Here is a 16,020-nt window from a genome sequence, read left to right on the forward strand (position 1 = left end):
ATAATGAAAATAATGTTATGATATGGCAGAGAAGTGTATCATGAAGATATGGTTGGAAGAAAATGGCATAGCAACGAGGGAGCTGAAACTTTTGCAGACAGCATAGAATTGAAAGTCAAGGCACAGAATAATCATTTTAGTCAAGAGAAGGTTGCTCAGAAAGAGAGCAGAGACTGACAGGGAAGGAGAGTTTGAGATCAATTTGTACCTTCACAAGAGGAGATATCTTGGAACAGTTTCTTCCAGGACATAAGGCAGATAATCTGCATCCCTTTTTGTGGGAAGATGCTGCCTTGCTCGGCCATCACGATGAAGTCTACATGTGCGACTAAATGAAGAAGACTTCTGCTCTCCTGTGGATGATGAGAGCAGACAATCTCCTCGTTTTTGGCCGGTGTCAGCACATTTATCATGATTGCTTGCCTCGAGGTGTAACAAGCGGAGGCACGATTGAGCACGTCCTTAGACTTGCTTGGGTAGCTTACTCGTGGGCATTTAAGGTGCATGATGATTTTTATTAATCACGTCCACATCTCTCACTTGGTGACACTGGACTGTTTCGCTCTCGATCTCTCCCGCTTCCCAGCTGATGACGTAGCTGACGAAATGTCGTGGCCCTGTCTCGCCATCCTCTCGATGTGAACGGTGTCGACCACGCAATTCTGCGTTTCAAAATGTGAAATATGGTATACAGAGGAAATCACAATTGCAGTAAGGACAAAACAGTATTGACTAAACATGCCTCTTCTCAGGTTTTGGATAATTACATAATGAATCTAATTGTCTGCTGACTCTTATTTACATCAATCTCTGTCTAGTAAGAGCTAAGAGCTAAGAATAAGAACTTTGACTGATAAGAACCAAGGTCTCCGGCCATTGAAAAAATGAGAAAAGAGATGGGTTGTGCTAGGAGAATTGTCAGAAGGACATTTTGCACTCCCTCTTCCAACAGAAATCTTTTTTCATTTTACATTTTGTGCATTCTGATACAGGCTCTATTAAACTACTTGGTGGAGTGTTTTTTGATACCCCATGCACTCGCGCCACAGGGACACAAGACCAGAAATTCTGCCTGCATGTATTAAGAATGTATTGTTAAAATGGAAACTGTCTCCACATTGAGGATCCACTTTAGGCTAATTCTGGTGAACCTCGGGTGTTAATACCTTTGTGGATGAGAGCATTGGCGTAAATAAGTCAGTGACTCTAGAAAGCTTGCAAGGTGATATTTCGTCATGGCAGGTCTGCAGAACATGATGTTCTCAGGGTATATGCACAAGGCAATATATTTCAGTGAGGGCACTGTGGCAAGGTGGATAAGACTTCCAACTCCCATTCGGAGGACCAAAGTTCGATTCCCGCCCAGTGCTTACGTCCTCGGACAAGGTGTTTCTACCAACCATGTCTCCCTCCACCCAGGTGTGTAAATGGGTACTTGGACATGCTGGGGTAATAATAATGGCAGGGCCATCTGGTAGAGCAGTGGCAACACAGAAGAGGCTACTCTGTATGAAGAAGATTAGGGCCCCGTCTTATAAAGCCTTCAAATCAATCACAAATCCCCAAATCAATCGCAACTTGCATTACAGCCCTCAAAAAACTTGTGATTGATTTCTATCACAAGTCTTTATAAGACAGGCCCCATATTACTATTATCTGTTATTATTATTATTCACGTTTTCAGTACTCACCATGATGAGAGTGAGTTTGTCTGTGTAGGATAACATCTCCTGTGGCTCATCATGCTTTTTGTGGCATTTCTCCACCAGGTTGTCGATGGCCATCTTTATCCTTCCCAGCACTTCACTCTGAAAAATGATGGAAAGAGATCAGTCATACAAGAGAAACTACTAAGATCTACAATGTGGTGATTTTGATACCTGACACTTATAATCTGCACACAGAGTATACTGCACTGAGATTTGTGGGGCTGAGGATGTTTGCAGCCAACGAATATTTGACCTACTCACAAGATAAACGTTTTTTAGGATTAAATTTGCACTTGCACGGAACTTTTCCCTAGCTGTACATACATGTATGGTGTGCAAACATATGTGTAAACATATATCATATACTGTAAAAGTGGAAATTTTTTCAGTGTTGTGTTGTACCTGAATATTTTTGCTTGCCGTATGCTCCAGTAGTTGATGTCTTGATTCCATGGAATTAAAAACACATGAAACTCTTCTTGCCTGGCTGAGTGTGAAAATATCCACTTTTACAGTACTAAACAATTTTTATAGACAGGATGCAGAGTACAAGTGTTTAAAACTTAATGCTCTTATATACTGTAAAAGTGGATATTTTCGTGCAAATAATTCTTTGCGCTTGGCCGGGTAAGAAGAGTTTCGCATGTTTTTAATTCTGCTGAATCAAGACATCAACTACTGGAACACATGGCAAGCAAAAATATTCGTGTGCTTTTATTTTCGCGAAAGTCTCTGGTTGCGCGAAATGCGTCAAAATTTCAACACAGCGAAAATTTCCACTTTTACAGTACTGGTACACAAGACAAGCCTCACAGAAAAATTATGCACACTTCTATGTTGCTTAATGGAAATCCTCCATGTTGGTGTGTATAGATGTACTAAAGGAAAAAGAAATGTTCCCACGAGTATGACATCCTCAAAGCTCTAAAATGCTGTTCGTGTTGTTGTTGTTGTGTTTGAGGCAACGCAAACAACAACATGAACAGCATTGTTCATACCTACTATGCAGGTAGTATCTTTTGCAGTCACTCTTATCAATTCATCAAATTCTGTGGCCTCGTGTTTCTCACCTGTTCTCGGTAGGAGAAGATATCATTAAAGAGCATCTCCTCTAGCTGTGCGTTCATGTCCACCCTCTCCTCCTGAAGATGTTGCAGTTCGGCAAGGTCTTTGTTAATCACCTGAAGACAGTACAAAGATTACCAGGATGGTGTTTTGAATGATTAGGTGTTAGAGTGGTATGTGCTTCCGTGGTCTGAAGCCTAGACTAGCACTGGGTATGGAACTATCATAAGAAATGCATAAGTATCATACTTGCCAACATTTTCATTTGAGAAAGCGGTAGAATTCAGGATGCCTATGCGAGCAGTGCTAGCTTGAATGCTAATAAAATCTTTCAAAAGCGGTAGTCTACCGCCAAATGCGGTAGAGTTGGCAAGTATGAAGTATGACCATAGTTACACATGACATATGAATGGATTTTTGGCCCTAATGGTAGGCGGTGTGCTGCAGAATGCTTCCTCCTCTAATCAAAGGCGAACAGAGTCCTAGAACAGACTGGCATCAACGCATCAAGTTTAATATATATTCAAATTCATAATATTTCTCAATTTCAGCTGCAGGATAGAACGAAAATTGAATATGTGTAATGTATTTGCGAATGTGTGCATGCACATGTACTTGTGCACTTACGCAACAATATAATGTGTGGTGTAAAAAATCTTATATGGTCAAAGACAGGTAAAAGATAACTTAAGACTTAAAACATAGGTTATTCTGTTTATTGCTTGATAATATTTGAATTATTTTCTGTTTGTCATGTTTGAAGCATCATATATTTACTTGTAGCTCAGGTCATATCTGCAACCTCTGCTATCATACAAAAGAAATGTAAAAATACATTCCTTTCCTAGTCATCGATCATGAACACTGCTGTGACTTGCTGTACACCCACATTGTAGGACATACTGTTTTGATATAATGCCAAAAAGCAAGGCAAATGTCAAAAGGCAAATTCATACAAACTATAAAATGTCTTGTGAAGTACACTGTAGTTACCCATGCTCCCTTTCATGAAATTCCTGTGTAATTCATTGAAAGCCAGGAACAGGTGCATGCATGGCTGTGAACAGGTGATGATTTATTGATTGCATTCACTGACTGCAGAGTGATGATTGACAGGAAATATGACAGGTGTTTTGCATTCAATGTGCTGGTGATTTGGAAGGAGCAGGAGTCATCAGAAAATTGATTTCGGGTGCCATTTTATTGATTTGTTGCCTGCATTGCCACTAGAAATGGCAAATGTGACGGTCAGTGTGCCTAGGTTGACTAAAGAGTGTCAAAAGGTAGGAAACTTTGCCACTAGGGAATTTTTTTTTTTCTTACAGTAGCGAATAGCAAAAAAAAAAAAAAAAGGAGAGAAAAAATATGACACTGTGCACTTGGTTAGTAATACATTGTACATGTATTTCATCTTACAGGTTAGCATTGTGATAAAACATTGCTTTGTAATGAATGTAATCATATTGTTGATGCACTGAATTCTGCTGTACAATCAATCATTGAATATATCACAATTTCTGGTCGTTTTATGGTAGGTGTCACAATGTTCCATTGAATCTTTAAAGGACAAGTCCACCTTCATATACATAAGGATTGAGAGAATGCAATATGAGTAGAACACATCAGTGAAAGTTTGAGGAAAATTGGACAATCCGTTCAAAAGTTATGAATATTTTAAGTATCTGCGCAGTCACTGCTGGAAGAGAAGACTACTACAGTGTATGATGTCATATGCGTAAAACTATATAAGGAAAATAAAAAAGAATTTCACAAAACTTTACTTTTTGAATAAAGTGCACATTTCTTCGACTTGCTACTGACATATGTTAAGGGTAATATTATTCCCCCTGCCTTCTGAAAGAGAGAAGTCGAGTGTTCTTTTGTTATGCGAGAAAAATGGAAATATGTTGAATTTTCTTTATTCTTTCTTTATATCGTTGTACTCATGTGACATCACAAGCTTTAGTAGTCTTTTCATCCAGCCGTGACTGAGCAGAAACTTCAAAAATTCATAACTTTTTAACGGATTGTCCAATTTTGCTCAAACTCTCACTGATGTGTTCTACTAATATTGCTGCATTCACTCAACCCACATGTCTATGAAGGTGAACTTGTCCTTTAAATGCTGCACATTGATATCGATGCAATTCTATACACTGGTTGAAAATTTCTTTTTTCAGAATCAGAAACATCTCCTCACTTGAATAAATCAACAAATACAATGAATGTGGAAGTCACACATTCACTTAGTATAAAAATTTATTTGTCCCTTGAATATCCCTGATCAAGTCATTTTGCATTATATATCATTATATTATATTTTGTGTATGTATGTGTATGTCTTTGTGAAGAGTGTCTCTATCTATGGGACAATTAGAAAAATAGGCATTTGTATCTGCGTGACCTTGAATGTGTTTACGTGTGAGTAGAAAATATTCTATTGATAGAATGACTGGATGAAGAATTTTGAGAAGCTGACCGAAATGACCATCTCACCAGTTTGCTCTGGTTGTGACCATACTTGAGCTCGTCCAGTTGCAAGTTTCTGTCCTCCACCTCATCGTACATGGACTGGACCCTGTCCACCAGCGATTGGTTGGTGAAACTCAGCGTCCGATGCCTGTCCATGATGCTCCTCAACATGTCATCATTCACTTCCAGGTAATCTGAAGAAAAAAAAGAAAACAACGACTTTGTAATATGTTTCATTACATAAATTCTCTCCATTCTGTCATTGTAGTCATATCTTGAGATACAATAATATGTCAGTCATCTACCAAGCCATACACTTGTATACAAACATGAGCATTAATTCATGATGACATATCATACATATTCATGAAAGAAACCATTTCACACTTGCAAGGAGAAAATGACAGAGCAAAACATAAAGTGTGGGGTTGGCCAAATAATGATCACTTTGTGATAATTTTTTTGGAAATGATTGTGATAAGTTTATATCATCCTGTAGATCTATGTTACAATTACTGATGGTTCATATCAAACATTTTAATGAAATAGAGGAGCATATATTTATCTTAATATATATCTATGGTGTCGTTCATACATGGAGAATATTGTAACTGCATGATTACTCACTCTCTGGAATGTTGTCTAAAACCTTCATCAGGAACTCTTCAAATTTCTTGTATTTTTTTATCTTCTCATTGAGTTTGTTGTGTCTGTGAAAGAGAAAAGTATGGTATACAATTACATAGTAAATGATAAGTCTTGCAATCTGACATATTTCCTCTGACCATCTGTTTAGCATGAATAAACATAGAAAGCAATTAATGTCCTCTTTGCGATAAGCTTAGACTTTCAGTCACACGCAAACCAGCAGAATGATGTGGTATCTCAAATGTTTCTGCAAAGATATACTCAGTACTAGAAGATATCAACTGTTTACTGCATGTGATCATTCAGAAGAGCATGGTTTCACACCTGACACTAATTTCTGCTAATTATATCAAGATATCACCTTCAAGAATATATACAGGGCTCAACATTAGCAGTGGCCCAGTCGCTCTGTGGCCCGGGGCCCCTGTGTCGGGCCACCAAATTTCCAAAAATGTCATCTTTTGGTGGCCTGATTGGGCCACTATGATTCAAAATTAATCATTATTTTTCCTTCTATTTCGGCCGATATATTTCTAGTCAGGCCACCAAAATTTCAAATCTATAGATTTTCATGGCCCAGAGAAAAAAGTTAGTATTGAGCCCTGGTATATTTACATTATCAAGGTCAAGATTTTGTGCATGTATGACATCTATGTCATTAGGACATTCCATAAAGTATATAGAGAGTTAAACATTCTGCCACTATGTCACCGTCCATTAGCATCACTATGAATTGAGATTGAATTAGATTATGAAAACTATATACAGTATTTCACACATAAATAGATGTGATATACAGGCAAACAATCACTTCAATTTCTTCACGAACAGAAATGAAAATTTATATGAAGTAAGATTTATACTTACATGCTCTTGAGTTCACTTAGTTGTTCTGCAAGTTGTTCATACTCCAGCTGCTTTTGTTCCTTCAACTTGAGTTCCTGCTGATACTTGTGGATGGCACGCCGCCTCTTGGCCTCTGTCTCCTGGATAAACTTGTCGAATTTGGCCACCCTGTCTTTCATCTGTCAAAAATGTCAATGTGATGGTAGGTTAGCAACACATGCTTCAGATGTCCATGTCATCATCTCTACTATTTCTTTCCCCTATCTCTCTCTCTCTCCCATCTCTATGACAATATTGACTCTCTTATCCCCACATCTATATTCTACTTGTACAGCTTCCATCAGCTGCATTTTGTATCTCACATTCTCAAAACAAAATTGTACAAAAATACACATTGAAAAACTGAACAATCTTCATGACAATCTTCAAGTGGTATGAACAATATTTCTGGCAACAAAGGCAACTCAAAAACAGGTGTAGTTTCTATTCGATGTTTCGTTAGTTTTTCAAAAAGAAACCAACTTTATAAATGAAAAGCCACAATCCAAACAAATACCATGCCACACAGGTGACTCACAAAAATAATGCCAACAAATGTTCAGATTCTCCACAAATATTGGTTGATTACTTCTCATTTTAGGTGTTTTTTTTAATATTTCAGGCTGCATTTTAATTTCTATGAATTCAAAGTCTGTCAGATTCTGCCTGTTTCCATACAATAATGTGCTTATTATTTCACTTAATTTGCTACGTACAAGCTCTCCTTCAGCGGACGTTTTGCCCTATTCCATAACACCCAAAATTATTCTCTAAACTTGTAAGGACTTTAACCAGGGTGTCTTTTCACATAATATGCTACGACAGTAATTCTTGCTCAGGAATGGCAACTTCTTATACTAACAGCAACTCTGGAGGCAGGATTCTTATCATTGCCAGGTCACTTGCCATTACAGCAAGAGTTGCTATCAAGACAGCCTTTTTAATAATACATACATACAATTTCTATGGCGCCATTTTCCATTCCGATTGAATGCTCAAGGCAATTTACACCAAAGCAAAAAGACTGAAAATACATATATACCATAAAAGAAGAAGACAAAAAAGAAGACATGAAAGTTTGTCTTCAAAACGCACTGTCAAACAAATAGGATTTTAGGTTACTCCTAAAAGACGTCAATTTATGAAATGGAACTCTGGGATAATCCAAATCCTCACCAATTGTTGCTTCTTCTGCAGCTCTGCCCTCTTCTTCTCGCACTCCTCCATGCGACTCTGGAACTGGATCCGCTTGGTGTGGAGCTCCTGGGTGACATCATCCACCTCCACCTCCCGTTTCAGGAGCAGTGTCTTCTGTAAGGTGTTGAGCCCGGTCTCAATCAGCTTCCCCGCCGACTGCATCCAAGCAAGAGAAATGACAAGTCAAAATACACCATGAGTGTGTTCTCATTACATCTCCCAGCTCTTCTGTTGCCCCTTGTTATGATTCTTTGATAACTTCAAATGTCTGTTTTGAATAACTGCACATTATGTTCCCATTGACTTTTTCACAAAGAGTATGCTGATTATAAGTTTTTCTAACTAAAATGCCAGGCTCAGCATCCTCCAGATGACACAGTCTACCAGGCACACTGAACAATAATGAAGTTTAGTTGGAGAAAGGAGCTATGTTCAACTCAAAAGTAGAGCTGTCTGTTCAAAGCAAAATTTCTTGAAACATAAGTGAGCCAGTAAGAATCAGGGTTAATCTAACTTTCAAAATACATGGAACACTTTCATGTCTACTATGAAAACAGAGACCCAAAAATACACACTAGACACACTAATGTACTTATGCACATGTACAGTGTATACATACACACACATACATGTATACATGCATATATATATATATATATATATATATATATATATATATATATTATATATATTATGTTGATGAAAATAAGAGCGTCTTTACAACAGCTAGGGATGATATTGAGGTTTGTTGAAAATTATCGGAAATCAACAATTTCAGGTGATTTTGATACATGTCCAATGGAAAAAGCAAAATGTGTGTAGACTTGAGACAAAAAAAATCTGAATTCAGATTTAAATCTACAGAATATCATGCCTGTTTTATACAATCAGTCATCTATTATCATTCTTCTAAAACTCATTGTCAACTTCACAAAATTTGGCTTACAATGCAAAATACTGTATGTGTCAATAATCACAGCTAGCAACTTGTATAGATACACAGTTGCACAAATAAGTTAGCATGCTATTGGCAGTATATACAGCCAGTACATCAGTTCAAATGCAAGTTAGTCTCACCTCCTTCACAATCGGATATCTGTTGACATTGTCATCTTCCTCATCACTGCAGAATGATAACAAAAGCAGATAAAAACTGTACTCTCAAAATCTTATGCAATCTTATATATAGGCCTACTCATATGCATGCATATCTTACTCTCTGTGTTCTTTTTTAAATAAAGGGATGCTAAATGGGTATAATATCTAAATATATACATGTATAATCATTCAGTTCTAATGAAATTACCATACAGTGCATACATGAATTATATGTACTGTAAAACATGATATATTCGCAGCATGAATTTTTCACGAATTGGAGCCGTCGGCCTTTTTTGCGGGATGAAATTTTCGCAAACTGCCAGTAGCATTCAATGCATATAGTGTAAGCAAGAACTTTCGCATGCATTTTAATTTTGCGAATCTTGGTGCTCGCGAAATTCGCGAAATTAGAATACACACGAATATTCCTCGTTTTACAGTATGTAATTATACATATTGTAACTTAATATTTCATTTAGTAAAAGTCTGACTTTTTATATTCCTTTCCTTTTGTCATCCAATCTCTCAAGATATTTTGTAAGTTTTACTTACCATCATATATTACATCATATAGATAATAAAATATCATTTAATTTTTTAAATATCTGTCATTCACAATTTATACACCACAAAATATGCAGTGCCAAACAAATAAAAAAAGACACAGACATTTCTAGCTGTTAAGATGATTTTACCATAGATTGCACCTCAGTTCATTAATGAGATGGTAAGTTTACTTCTTCTTCAATCTACCTTTTCTTGATATTGTGTTACCCACTGTGTGTGTGCAGCGCCTGGTCAATTCAATTTTCTACAGCAGTCCTATGATAATTTTTTGCACAATAGCTGTTGCAGTAAGACTGAAGAGATCGCTATATCAGTCACTCAAACTCATCGCTTTCACCTTTGAAGTTCAAGGTCATATTTCTGGAAGTGGCGTTCGACGACGCTTCGTTAATCTAGTTGTTGTTGATTTTGATACTTTATGTACAACAAAAGTCAAGACCTGTTGCAGTGTTGGTGTGTGAAGTTGACACCCGTGCTGTGGTGAAGATAGAATACACATCGTATGTACTCACGTAGATATCTACACGACCGCAAGCAAGACTTACCCTCTCTCTCCGAGTTGTGTCACAAAGACACTTTGTTTTTGAGGCTCGAGGTCAAGTTTGTAGGGAAAAGTCGTCGTTCCTGAGAATGTCATGTTGGCCATTAGAACAGGTCGTCTCAAGGTCAAGGGAAAATGCAGCAAAGAAATTTAGGTGTACATTCCATCGAGGTTTTCTCGCGTACCGGTTCAACCGTATGAACCTGTCTCGATCATGAATCGAGTGCAGTGGTGTGTAGTAGAGTGTACACACACGCTATTCAATTATGTATGCAAATTTGCTGTCGTCAAGGGGACGTCCCACGCTTTTTTTAGTCAAGAGAGGGAGACATCCTACAACTGTGTATTATCTGCTAGAAACGTTTTCAGCGTCTGCTGCGTGAAGAACAAGTGGTAATAATAATTCAAAGTGAAGTATACGAAGGCACAAATTTGAAGCAGAATAGGCGAATAACAAGACGGATAAAGAAAATCGTCCCAAATCAATTTTCACAACAATAGAGAAATTTCAGGATAGATTCCTTCGTACCTTTATTTTCAAAGAAGCCATTGGCTGTTATGAATGAATTGTATTGTAATTTCCACTTTGCTGTTATTATTATCATAATTATTATTATTTATTCGACCAGGTAAAGAATATAGGATACATATCATATACATTACAAACATGAAACAAAAACGAGAATGAACATTACAAAGGATACACTGTACTGTACACGTTGCACAAAATGAAAATGAAATGAATGGAGACTACATGAGGGTCAGGGCACACAAAAGTTGCCCCTAAGAAACATTTAACAATCATTAAAAAATTATCCCTCAACCCCCGCTCCCCACCCCTTAACACCATAACCCATATCAAACTTCAAAACATAAAAACACATTACAATTCCAATATAATCATCCAACCATTGACTTCATTTATAAATATATTCATACATTAATTTCAAAAACTGAAAAAAATACAACGTCAACATAAATGTAGGAGATTCCTTGATTTCCGCCCGACCCCCAACCCTAAACCTTTAACCTCTTAAAACAGTCATCATTGTCGTCAGCATAAAAGTGAAAATGAAGCATATGCGTACAAATCAAAACAAAAACTATCACTCAATGTGATTAATACCCCATCAAACACAGAGAAAGTAAACTCAGCTAACAATTAATTTGTATACAGTTACCACAACAACTCAATGTTCAACATGAACAAGGATGAAATTTGCACACCCACATATCATAACAGTCACATATGCCGAATTTCAAATCAATTGCCCAAAATCTGAGAAAATTAACTGAAATCACATTATCATAATTATGATTATCATTCAAAATATGGAGTTACCATGGAACACATTTCACAACAGTAACAAAACAAAAAGAAAATAAATCTTTCACATCTAGGTAATATAATGGTCACACATATCAAGTCCGAAACCAAATACTCAAAAAACTGAGAGAATTAGCCAAACCAAAATTTTTGTATGATCCTCATCCAAAACATACTGATAAAATGGCAACACTTTGTTCAACAATGACGAACCGTTGCGCAACTACATTGCACTATCAATCACACGTTGATCAATAGCAATTTGGAACGCAAACAGCTCTAAAATGATTTCGATTTCTTGTCACGAATAGTGACGACTGCACTTTCATCTGAATGGTTTCTTAAATCGTTCATATCGTATTGCAAAATGTCAGTAACTTTTATTCTAACTTCAAATTGTCCTAATATGGCATTCTTATATGAATATTTGAAACGAATAATGTGACCTCAATTTCATGAAAATAAGGATGAATGAGAGAATGTTAGAAAAGTGTTTTGACTTGCACATTTCTCATTTGTACTTTTTTTTTTCTGTATAGCCATCAATTCCGAATTCGGACATAAATTTTGTATTTTGTAGACTTATCAGTGTTGTACGGTATATCTTCTGTTCCGGCACACCTGCATGCAAAGATGTCCTCTTTAACCCCTCAAAGGAAACTAAATAAAAATAGCAGTGGTGAGAAGGAATAGGCGAGTATATAGATGACTACATCGGACAACGTCTACGATGATGAAAAAGATCGGTAATGGCTGCGGCAGAGATTGTTGAGGAATTTGAGTTAAGAGAAAAGAGAAATTACGGAAGAAATGTTTGAGCCCAATGATGTGAATCGTACGATTGTGAAGTACCAGTGGGGACCGTCAATAAGGTACACGGTCAAAGTTACAACCACACAAGTGACGGAATGAGTCTGAGGACGACACTTTCGGAAAGTCATCGTATTTGTTGCTTTTTTTAAAAGTTTGGATTATTTTTACTTATATTTTTATGATTTTTGTTTTCCTTACTCAAAGAGCTCCCTCCTTTCCGCGGCCTCTATGTATTATATCATATCAGTAGTGCAATTTTCTAACTATAAAGACGAGTGTTAGATTTGAACATGGTCAGATGGCAGATGAAAACAACGACATCGCAGACACCTTTGTTTATCTGTTCATTATGTATATGTATGTATATGCATGTACGTATATATATATATATATATATATATATTCATATATTTCCATCTTTTGTGTATGTATGTGTATATTGTATGTGTATACAATGATGTATTGTATACACATACTTATTGCCTTTATCTCTCCTTCTCCCTCTATCCCTCTCGTATCTCTATACTCTACATCTCTTCCGTATATTGCTTTGAGAATCACCCCCATAAAGCTATTTTTTTTTTATAAATCTGCAATTCTGAATGGAGAAATATGACATTTTTATGCATATTTTTATGTATATTTTTGGACAGTTAGAGGAACTATTCTGTGAGTTTGATGTTGTTATTTGGATTATGTTTAAAGAAGAATGTGGGTCACGGGTATTTTTAAGGGGTCGGATGAGAGTGCTAGGGTATATGTTTCATTTGATAATCTAGTCATTAGAATAAAATTTGGTTATGAAATATACAAAAAAAAAATCAGTTGATATGATTATATTGGGGTTGTGCAATCACATTTTTAAATTTTTAAATATTTTATCTTTGGTTATCATCAGTCATGCAAACCTGATGTTTTGTGTATGATGTTTTGTAGTTTTATTGGAGTAGAGGCAAACCAGCCGTCACAGTATTTTTATATAGTTCTGCTTGTTTTGACAAATGTGGAATATGTTCTTATCTTGCATGATATATTATATTGGATAATGCTCAACTTATTGATTTGCATACTTATGATATTTTCCCACTCAATTCTATCACACGTGCAAATGCTTTACTCTGTAACCGTCTGAATGTTTGAATTTGTATGTATATATTTTATGTGATATTATACGCAATTTAGCCCTCGGGCTACGAGATGTGATATGAATAAATAAACCTTTCAATAAATTTTTTTTCTTTTGTTGGCCCGTTCGGGTAATCAAAAATCATTAAATCTAATTTCTTTGAAATATTTCCTTTTTAGTTAAAGTGTGGCGCATGGTTACAAAATAATAAATAAATGAATAAACAATGATTCATGATCATCAAGTAAAAATTGGCAGATATTGTTCTTCAAATACCATATACTTTCATTACTATGAATAAGAAGAAAGAAAGAAAAATGATGAAAATGAAAATATTTTGATCGGGTCAAAACATTCTTTAAGTGGTGGCCCGACTTTCACTTCTGGAGGCCACGGGCAACCGGGCCACCACAATTAATGTCGAACCTTGACATGATTCTATGTATATCAATTGATAAATCCAGTCACATTGGATGGCAGAAAGCGACCAATCTCTCATTATTTTGCTGAAGGCAATAAAAAAAAATAAATGAATAGATAAATAGAATCTTACTTTGTAGGCTATCATATACGATTATATCATGTCATATTCTGGAAATTTAAAATTACGCAATTATAGAGGATCCACCTTGATAAGTGCGTCAGACTCGGCCAGGACAATATGATCAAAGCGAATGGTTTTTGCCTACCTTTTCGCGAGGGATGATTATACTCCCCTCAAAAGACATAATTATAATCAGAATAGCATATCACACAACAAATAAAACAACAATTTAATAACAACAAAACAACACACAACTTTCCCCTGATAAGATGACAGTAAAACATTTTACGGCAAAGAAAGCTCACATTGGAATTGAGCATTGCAAATAAGGCTCGAGACAAGGTTATGGCTTATCTTAGATCATAGATTAAGAACATTTCTAAGAAATACCTATGTAGCATTATAGATTTGCATTGCTGATCATAACTTTGCCCGTAAGAGTAGAAACTTTTCTTTCGGTGTTCTTTGAAAAATAGTCAAAGAGATCGTGAAAGCAACATGGGCAAATTTTCACCGCTCAGCTCAATTGGTCTTGACTTGAAACTTGAAGACTTTGTGGTATTTGGCTCTCTGATCAAATGGAATATGGCTGAAATTCCGTAGAATATCAATCTGCAGGAGCACAATATCCGTTGACGTTACACTTGCAATGCTCTGTAGTATGTAAGCTTCAGGTTTTGTAATGTCTCTAAAGCTAAAATTCGGATTTTTGGAAGTTGGACATATCTCGAAGAAGGACTGGTGTTGTATTGTATTGTATTGTATTGTATTGTATTGTATTGTATTGTATTGTATTGTATTGTATTGTATTGCATTGCATTGTCTTGTCTTGTCTTGTCTTGTCTTGTCTTGTCTTGTCTTGTCTTGTCTTGTCTTGTCTTGTCTTGTCTTGTATTGTATTGTATTGTATTGTATTGTGGTGTATTGTATTGTATTGTATTGTATTGTATTTATTTTCCGTCATTAAAGGATATACAAAGATATATTACATAAAATAGATCTTCAACGGAGGGATGATCCTATACTCAGCACTGTTATCGTAACAGCGCTGTACAGAGGGGTCCCATACATGTGAAATATAAACAAACAATATAGTGACATAGGAAGAAAATACAAACATTCAGAGATATATATCAGCTGTGAATTATATACAATTGTAAACTTCAATGATAAATATGTAAACACAAAAAACAGGCATCTACGTGGTTACAATAGAAGAAAATACAAACATTCAGAGAAGTATTTCAGCTGTGAATTATATACAATTATAAACTTTGATGATAAAATATAAACACACACATACACACAAAAAAACCCCAGACATCTAAGTATATTCAACAGAGAAAGAAACTGAATGAGAAATATACATCTATATGCTACATAAACAAGAGTCACACAAAATCAGAAATACAATTTTCTAATCCCTTGTCATCGATACCTTTGTGCAGGAATTAAGCATATGAGTAAAATTTGAATACATTATGCTAGTAGGCTTTGTATCTGGTAGCGTTCGAAGGTATTGTTTCTTCTTCTTCTTCTTCTTCTTCTTCTTCTTCTTCTTCTCCTTCTACTTTTTTGTTTTGCACGATGTGTTGTGTACACTTATATTCTTTGTTGAAGATGAAAATGAATAAATTAAATGAAATGAAATCAAACAAAATGTCAGTTACGACTATATGTCATTGGCAATAACCACGAGGGTGTTAACACTCACTGTATGACGACGCGTTTTTACAGTGAGGTTCCATAACATTTGCTCCTAATGTGACATTTGTTCCCATGAAATATCTATACCACTCTATAAGCCAAACATAAATTCAACCCACAAACATAAACCTAACCCTTATCCTAATCTCCACATCAAACTAAGCCTAAAACCCAATCACAACCCTAAACCTATAATAACCCTAAGTCCTCGGAGAAAAATTAAGACCGGAGCAAATGTCGCAGGAGCAATGTCTTGTCACCCTATATACAGTAGGCCCATACAAAGTCCATTGAATAGTTGAAGAAAAATAAAACGAG

At 36.0% G+C, this 16,020-nt stretch overlaps 1 protein-coding gene across 1 annotated transcript; it reads right to left on the reverse strand.

Moving 5' to 3' along the window:
* Positions 1–536: 536 nt before the first annotated feature.
* LOC139739656 (coiled-coil domain-containing protein 42 homolog) lies at positions 537–10,281 on the reverse strand. The gene is made up of 9 exons (XM_071650271.1): positions 10,190–10,281; positions 9,054–9,099; positions 7,956–8,132; positions 6,762–6,919; positions 5,874–5,956; positions 5,271–5,440; positions 2,780–2,890; positions 1,692–1,808; positions 537–662 (listed from the first exon to the last, which is right to left on the reverse strand). The coding sequence occupies exons 1-9, from the start codon at positions 10,279–10,281 to the stop codon at positions 537–539; spliced, it is 1,080 nt and encodes a 359-aa protein (XP_071506372.1).
* Positions 10,282–16,020: the final 5,739 nt, after the last annotated feature.

This window comes from Diadema antillarum, unplaced genomic scaffold (genome assembly GCF_040938485.1).
Source record: "Diadema antillarum isolate AM-2024a unplaced genomic scaffold, OU_Dant_1.0 scf00000029, whole genome shotgun sequence".
NCBI classification, from domain to species: domain Eukaryota; kingdom Metazoa; phylum Echinodermata; class Echinoidea; order Diadematoida; family Diadematidae; genus Diadema; species Diadema antillarum.

What these genes read in the sequence shown, in the direction of transcription:
- LOC139739656 (XM_071650271.1), bottom strand. Translation starts at nt 10,281, where the DNA reads ATGACATTCTCAGGAACGACGACTTTTCCCTACAAACTTGACCTCGAG. An exon ending in GATATCCGATTGTGAAGGAG is followed by an intron (nt 8,133 to 9,053) that starts GTGAGACTAACT and finishes GCTTGGATGCAG; the next exon opens with TCGGCGGGGAAGCTGATTGA. An exon ending in TTTAGACAACATTCCAGAGA is followed by an intron (nt 5,441 to 5,873) that starts GTGAGTAATCAT and finishes TTTTTTCTTCAG; the next exon opens with ATTACCTGGAAGTGAATGAT.